Below are 8,743 nucleotides of genomic sequence, written 5' to 3' on the forward strand. Positions count from 1 at the left end.
AACTCTTTTAAACAACTCTTTTAGAGAGTGACATGGACACACAACAAAAATGTGATAATATTTTAAGATAATAACATGCAGCTTTGAGCATAGAGCAATATATTTAGTCAACAGATCAACAATTCGTTTTCAGTTGATTTACTCCAACAATTTGCATATTTGCTCAAAGTTTAAATCAGTATTGAGTGAGGACATTAACTCAAAACACACAAGGTTGTAACTCACCCCCAGTACTAACTGAGACGTCTGGACCTTCTTCAGGTGCTGAGACACAGAGCAGCACACAGGGCTGCAACAAAGGCTCTTGAGGATTTGGCACAGGGGAGGCCATGGACTTTTGGGGTCAGAGGTCATAGTGAATACAGTGACCCCATCACTCTTGGTCATGGTCAGCGACATCCTGCCTGCTCCTGTGGACTGAAAGGGAGAAAGAGAGTTTGTAAACTTTGAATCTGCGAAATTCAGGTTAATTTTGCTGTTTCTGTAACCTTAAAACTAAACAGTTGCTGATTATCAACGTTAAAATACTGAATCCTCATCATTGCCTGAAATGTGATCAAACTGCCAGTTGTGCACAGTGACTGTCAGTTTTATGTAGGCTAGATTTAGTACAAAACAGTTCTACATGGCCGGAGTATCTAGATGGTGGCTTATATATATATATATATATAGTGATTCTGTTATTCTATTTTTTTATATATAAAAAATAGAATAACAGAATCACTTCTCCTACACCTCAAAATTGATCATAAAGTTGATTCAGCACATATCTAAAACAGTTTCACCAGGACCAGTTACCTCATGAAGGTGTATTAGACTTGTATTTGTTTTGCCTGTAGGTGTAGGCCTACCTAATAAAGTGCCTAATGTTATTGAGTGTACAGTGCGTGACAAACTTTGTCTACAGACAATTGAACCTTCAACATTTCTCCCGGTGTTCATTAAAAACATGCCAGTTTTAATGAAAACAAGTGACAAATAGACTATATGTTAGTTTAAATAAGTAAATGTTGTATATTTTCTAATGTTTTCACGTTTTGGTATTTTTAAAGGTTTTCCTGAATACCTTTTTTGCAGAGATGACTTTCAGTGATTGTTTACCGTAACCAGCTAAGTTATAGTTGATGCAGAACAGGTTTTACTAGGCTATTATTTTAATTAAATACAGGCTTTTGTTGATGGTTGATGGTTTAGCAGTTACAACAAGCGCTTCCATGGGTGCTGCTGCTATTGTGACATTGGACAGCTGCTTCTTCTTGTAGACCGAGTTTAGAAGTAGGAACTCCGAAATTTGAGTGGCGTTTTTCTCTTTATAGGTCGGAAATATTCGAGTTACGAGTTGTCTGAATCGCGATACAACATCTCAACTCCCACGGATATGCGCCATTAAATGCAGCCTACTGCATCTTCCCCTTTAGTGCTGTGTATTTCGTCATTTTTTACAAAGCTTGTGGCGATAAAAGCCGTCTGACAAACATGTTTTTCTCTCCTGATAAGTTCACTTGTCCTCTGGTGAGTTCGACTTTGAAATATTCATCCATTGACAGACTTTATGGGTAAATTCAGTAGCCTAACGGACCATGTGCATAATCTATTGTTAGCAAACATTTATTTGTGTTTACCTACTTTTACAAACCGTATGAAACAGAACAACGCCTTACCTGGTTGTGTTTATGGGAGAAGAAAAAGCCACCCGACAGACCGATGTGTCTCTTTGTTGCGCAGTTGACGGGAAAAGGGAACTGGTGCCAAGTAGCCTCCTCCTAGTTCGCAGAAAAGTAACCCTTTGCGGATCCTTTAGCTACATGTGCATTTTGATTTGTAATACTCAAAGTGGTGAAATAGCTCCATTTTATTTATTTATTACTTTATGGCATAAAATGAAACTGAGACGAAAGGTTGTTGTCATATTAATTAGGCCTAACATACACATTTTTTTTTTTTTTTACAACGATCCATTAATTTTTTTATTTATGAACTGTGATCATATATTTACATGCAACAATACACTGAACAAAATTATAAACGCATCACATTTGTTTTTGCCCCATTGATCATGAGCTGAACTCAAAGATCTAAGGCTTTCTCTGTGCACACAAAAGGTCTATTTCTCTCAAATACTGTCCACAAATCTGTCAAAATCTGTGTTAGTGAGCACTTCTCCTTTCCCGAGATAATCCATCCACATCACAGCACAGCATCCACCTCACAGTGTGGCATATCAAGATGCTGAGCAGACAGCATGGGTATTGCACAGGTGTGCCTTAGTCTGGCCACAATAAAAGGCCACTGGAAAACAGTATTGTGGGGTTCTGTGGGGTCTGGAAACCAGTCAGTATCTGGTGTGCAACACATCTCCTTCGCATAGCCTAGAGTTGATCAGGTTGTTGATTGTGGCCTGCAATGTTGGTCCACTTTCTTAAATGGCTGTGTGAGGTTGCAACACAGAAAATGTAATTGATGTCTGAAATGTTTTTTTTGTTTAATATTTGGCTACATACTTTTTTTTTTAAGGATTCATTACATTTGAACTCTGATCTTAGCCTACTGTATGTACTCGCGACAGTTGTAAAGAAACAGCTCTGATGGACAACCTCTGTAAAAGCAACACTGTTACTGTAATGCCTCATGCCTTAACTTGTCGGCCAACTGAAATTCCAGGACAATATATCTGCAATAACAAAATGTCAGTGTTCAGCAGACCAAATTTATCAGAAACCATAACGGAATTGTTTTTAATTATTTTACAATTGTTTAGAAGCATGTTTAAGTCATGGTATTTTTTTTGTAAATGTCTATTTTCACTTTTAAGATGTAATTTTGTGTAATCCTACAGCCGTCACATCACAAATCAATACCTATGATCAATACAGTAGCATGGCAAGCTGTCAGGGAGTACACACCAGAGAGGCCATTGTAAGAGTAGGCCTATATTGAGGCGAAAGATGAAAGTAACTAAGTCCTGGTTTCAACGTCCTCGGTATGATCGAGGTGCATAAATTGTATTAATTGCTTTGCTGCGGGTGCTGTGTATGGAGTTGTTCATGCTGTATGAAGGGTGGAAATGTTTGCTCTGGTTGCTTGCATGCTAATTTAACTTAATTGTAAATATGGTTTGTACTGTGTATGATTATGTGTGTGCGGGGAAGGTTTATGTGGGAAGTAGTTATTTATTGAAGAGTTTATTTAGTTTGGCTTTGTCATTCACTGTGTTTTGTTTAATCTGTGTGTGTGTGTGTGTGTGTGTGTGTGTGTGTGTGTGTGTGTGTGTGTGAGTGTGAGTGATAATAAAGAAATATAGCCTATTTGTATGTTATTGCAACTGGCTGTCGATAAAGGAAAAACATCAGCAGTAGTCTAAACACAGGAAAAAATTGCTGACGCACACACAAGGATACTCCACTACATTTCGCACACACCATTTATCCCATTTATTTTCCATCTCACAGCGATGCACAACGGTTCCACTTAACTGTGGTTTTCATACATCCATGCAAAGAAAACGCAACAGCACCAGACAACACAAATGCACCACTGTAGATAAAAAATGTGGTCAACAGAAAATTTTACTCAAGATCTCACCCTACCCCCCAAAATCACTCCAGCCAAGTGAGGTGAACAAGCGAGTGCACTTAGCCTACTTCTAACCGCGTCCTACCCAAGTGCCAATGCAGGGTGCCAATACAAATGAAGAAAATGAATATGCAAAAAAGCTTACTATAGTAATCTTTCCTATTTGTAGACAGAGCTATACTTTAATATATCTTCAGATGCCTTTAATATTGTAATATAGCAAACAGTCAATCAATGTCACAGACATGCAAATAAACCTCACTTTTACCTACAAACATAAGGCACATTGCTAGATAGAAAATCACTAACAACCCAGAATGAAGTAGACAGCAGCATATACAATATAAACGTGCTAATACTTTTAAGCAATCCTTGTAGGAAAAGACCAGAAGTTAGACCCTACCAGCAGAATGTGTGTAAATCATTGACGTTACAGTACATATAGTCAATGGTATAAATGCACAGGATTATAGTTCCTGGTATCTAATATCACAAAGCAGAGAGAGAGTTTCATTCAGGCTGTAGGGTTAATGGTGACTTCCTCCAGCAGTGGTTTGTAGAGTTCTGGGTCATCGATGCTCTAAGAGAAAAACAATATTAGAAAAGCATATTAAAAAAGTGCAGATATACTCAAACCAGCAGGGATCATTTTAGTCTATTTTTGTAACCCTTTCTTTCTTTCACACTAATCTTAACCATCACAACTATCTATCTTAACCCTTACCATAACCAATTCTAACCTAAGCCCTAAAATAAAGTCTTGACCCTCAAAAATTTTGTAGATATTATACTGTATCTTATTATTAATGTCACAATTTTACCTTTTTCTTAAACAAACCTTTGGGTTGCTCAGTGTTAAACTGGCGATTTGTTTCCTTTTGACTTTTTGTACCACTAAGCCTCACTATTTTCATTGCATGTTATTTCCTGTTTTGCTGTATGGAATTACTCAAGCCTAAAGAAGTTAGTGTAGCCAGTAGGGCTGTCCCTGACTAAGGACTTACATAGTCGAATCAGAACCGTCAAGTCCTGCTTATAGTCGACTGATAGTCGAATCACGTGTTTTTTTGTGCACGGCAGTCCTTACGTGCATGTCGTGCTGCCGACAACTGAAAGCACATCGCGGTTTGTCATGGCTCTATTTCAAGTAGCCGGCTGTTTAAAAACGATAAAATATTCTTTATGTGGTTCATCAACGGTGATAAATTATCCGAAAGTCCCGCGAGGTGCGAACAACTTGGCACAACACCAGTGAAGCTCGGTCTCTTCAGCAAGTGTTCCTCCACTGCCACTGCACACATAAACGCTACGCCTACACATGCGCACTGATGATCCAGGGTTAGGGTTACTGAGCACTCCCATATCGGCAAAATGGCATGACCTTGTTTCACTGCGATGCTTCGACTGTGAGATTGACAGTAGAATCAGGCTCCGCCCATCGAAGCATCAAATCTTCGACTATTTGGGGTCAGCCCTAGTAGCCAGATACATTTAACCCAGCCTACTTTGAAAGGAAGAATGTTCTGAAAAATGCCTACTCAGCATCTGGGCTCTAACATAAAAGTTTGAACTGAAGAAACTTTTAATCCTACATCTCCATGAGACCAGTGCCAACGACGTCTTGTCAAAACATAAGGCAAAACCACAGCTCTTGCTTTGATGAAGAGTTGGTTTTGTATGAAATTAATAAAATTCCATTTAGATGATTCGAATACCTCAGTGTTATGTTAGCTTCATACATTTTAAGTTTAAATAACAAATTTACATTTCTTCACCTCATCAGGTTAATTTCATCACTTAATTTCTGCCATTCATCTGTTGCGTTTGTTTTCTTTATCATAATGTTACACCTCATTTATCCTTCATTTATCAGGCATATAGCTATTAATAAATGTCCTCATTTAATCAGTAAGAAGTTATATTTGTGTTTTATTTTAAGCAGAAACAAAGGTCAATCTATCGAAAATAATTTCTCATAACAGACTGATAATTTTAACGACAGTTATTCATAAATTCAGATTATTTGTTTTCCCTGTTTCCAGGGTGGTGTCTCATTGAATAAGTGTAACTTTTTAATATCAATAATGATAATAATAATAATAATAATAATCATCTTTATTTGTAGAGCACAAAAACAAGTTACAAAGTGCTTTAACAAGTATAAAGACAATAAAACACATAAAAACTTAGTGCTGGGCAACAATTAAACTTTTTAATCGCTTAATCGCATTGTTACGCATAAAATTGAATAATGAATTCTAAAGTTGTGTATTGCGCAATTTTAATTATTTTTAATTATTATTAAATAAATGTACTGCTGTGTTCACAAAAGTGTAATAACGTGGTTTGCAAACACTTTAAACAAATAAGGTGCTTTTTACCAGCAGTATTCCCTTTACACAGTAGCAATAATATATTTCTTGTAAATCTCAACTTAAAAATTAATGTAATCAAATCAAATATTATACCAAAGCTATTTGCCACTGCCAGGGCATTACCTTTTATCTAGCTTGTTAAAACAAGTTACCATCAGAGTCCAGTTTTCTTGGGGGGGGGTTTCTATACAGGTATCAGCATCAGGTATCTTTTATCAGGGAGCAGCAGAAACAGTCTGTTCAGTATTGTTGGGACGATGTCTACAAATCTACATTGAAACATCGGGATGGATGATGGCATGGTGGGTGGGGGGTGATGTAGCGGGGTCGGTGCGTGTGTTTACTCGCACAGACTTGCGGTGGATATTTTACAAGCACAGACCAGGTAACGTAAAGCAACATTGAACACAGGGTGCAGATGTTTGTTTCGGCTGTTTGAGTTGTTTGATAGTCTGCGTCATTAACAAGCAAGCGGCTCACCTGCTGCCGTGATAACGGATCGCGGGTGGAAAAGTATGGAAAAAAGATGACTGCACAGTCTGCCGAGGCCTCTCTCCACCGCTTATTTGGGTGGGTGATTTGCAGGCTGACGCCCCTCCTGTGACCCATGGTTTGACTGTATATGTATTCAGAGCCAGTGAGCAAGGGACTTTCATACTAATAACAATAAAATAAAATTTGCATTAACGTGCGATAAAATAATTGTCGGCGTTAATTAATTAATGCGTTAATGTGCCCAGCCCTAATAAAAACAAATGCATGATAAATGCAAGAAAACACTTCACAACAAGAGAATAAAATACAGATTTAAAGTAAATATATATATATATATATTTATATATATATAGAGAGAGAGAATAAATCAAAGTAGTTGATCCACCACACTGGGTTTGACAGTAAGATATTATTCACACTCTACCTTGTTTTCTGTCTTCTCACTGCTCCTCAGAGCCTTGATCCCCAAGACAGCCGAGCTGATGACGAGGCAGAGCTCCAGGGCTGACAGGACAATCAGCACAGCACTGATGCTTCTTATAAGCATCTGGTGGGACACAACAAACAGCGTTAACTTTAGAATCTTTGGACACATTTGTTTATTTCATTTAGATTTCTTCAAATTGGTAGAATTTGTTATGTGATCCATTTCCTTCAAATGTGACTTTGTGTATCTCTGATAGACATTTATATAAAGCTGCATCTAGTCTTACCAAATAAACAATTTGTTGAATGTAACAACTGAGACATTATCAAATTATGACTTCCGTATATCATAATTCAAGTGTTCATTTAATAGTCATTTTACAAGACAAGGTTGTTTAACAACATTCATATTTGTAGGCCCTTCATGCTACACACACAAAGAACACAGAACAAAACAAAAACTGTTCTTTTTTGATGAAGTGAGGGGGATGAACTGGGGAAAGAGCCTGGTGGTAAAGGCAGCAGATACTTCTGTATCTCTTGCCAGATGGAAGCAGGGTGAGCAGACTGTGGCTGCAGGGTAGGCCTACTGTCTTTTAGTTTCCTTTGGTTCTGTGCAGGCACCTCACTCACTGATGTTAGGTAGATGGGCAGCATTTACGTTCTGGACAGTTTTAATCACCGGCTGCAGAGTCCTACCGTCCTGGACTGTGCACAAACCATACCAATTTGTGATGTTTCCAGTCAGTATGATTTCTATTGACTGGAGTGTGTATGTCTGTGCCTCCTTTTTTCTGAAATCAACTATGTGCTCCTTGGTTTTGCTGACATTGAGCAGTAGGCCGTTCTTTCTGCACCACTTTGCAATATTGATGATTTCCTCCTGTTATGAAGTCTCATTGTTTGTTATCTGGGCGATGATGGTAATATCATCCAAAAACTTCACAACACAGTTCTCTCAATGTCGGGAATTGCAGTTAGTGTACAGCATGTTCACACATTACACACATACATACATACATACATACGCTTCCTGTAGGCAATATTATCAGGAATAACTCCAGACGAAACTCATCAGTTAGCTAAACTTCAAATGTGCCATGTCGTTTAAGTCTCACATTAAGCAAATTTCAAGGAACGCCTTTTTTCACCTACGTAATATTACATAAAATCAGGAACATCCTGTCTAATAATGATTCAGAAAAACCAGTCCATTTATTTGTTACTTCTAGGCTGGATTACTGCAATTCCTTATTATCAGGTTGCTCGAAAAAGTCCATTAAGACTCTTCAGCTGATCCAGAATGCTGCAGAACGTGTTCTGACAGGAACCAGGAAAAGAGATCATATTTCTCCTGTTTTAGCTTCTTTGCATTGGCTTCCAGTAAAATCCAGAATAGAATTTAAAATCATTCTTCTTACCTACAAAGCTCTTAATGGTCAGGCACCATCTTATCTTACAGAGCTCATAGTACCTTACTACCCCACCAGAGCACTGCGCTCCCAGAATGCAGGGTTACTTGTGGTTCCTAGAGTCTCCAAAAGTAGACTAGGAGCCAGAACGTTCAGCTATCAAGCTCCTCTCCTGTGGAACCAGGTTCCAGTTTGGGTTCAGGAGGCAGACACCATCTCCACATTTAAGAGTAGGCTTAAGACTTTCACCTTTGATAAAGCTTATAGTTAGGGCTGGCTCAGGTGAGTCCTGAACCATCCCTTAGTTATGCTGCTATAAGCCTAGACTGCCGGGGGATTTCCTATGATGCACTGAGCTCCTCTCTCCTCTACTTTCTCTCCCTCTGTATGCAACCTCATCCCATTATTGCATGTTACTAACACAACTTCTCTCCTTTCTGGTAGTCTTGTGCTTTCTCGTCC

General features: G+C 38.4%; 1 protein-coding gene across 1 annotated transcript in view; it reads right to left on the bottom strand.

Moving 5' to 3' along the window:
* Positions 1–3,407: 3,407 nt before the first annotated feature.
* The window catches only part of LOC123967842 (membrane-spanning 4-domains subfamily A member 8-like), an 11,363-nt gene continuing 6,027 nt past the window's right edge, over positions 3,408–8,743 (bottom strand). The window contains exons 6-7 of the mRNA XM_046044116.1: positions 6,868–6,990; positions 3,408–4,153 (exon numbers count right to left, since the gene is read on the bottom strand). Coding sequence (XP_045900072.1) covers positions 4,088–4,153; positions 6,868–6,990 — 189 coding nt within the window. The 3' untranslated portion in view covers positions 3,408–4,087. The remainder of the gene's footprint in view (positions 4,154–6,867; positions 6,991–8,743) is intronic.

The sequence above is a fragment of the Micropterus dolomieu genome, linkage group LG03, assembly GCF_021292245.1.
Source record: "Micropterus dolomieu isolate WLL.071019.BEF.003 ecotype Adirondacks linkage group LG03, ASM2129224v1, whole genome shotgun sequence".
NCBI lineage: Eukaryota > Metazoa > Chordata > Actinopteri > Centrarchiformes > Centrarchidae > Micropterus > Micropterus dolomieu.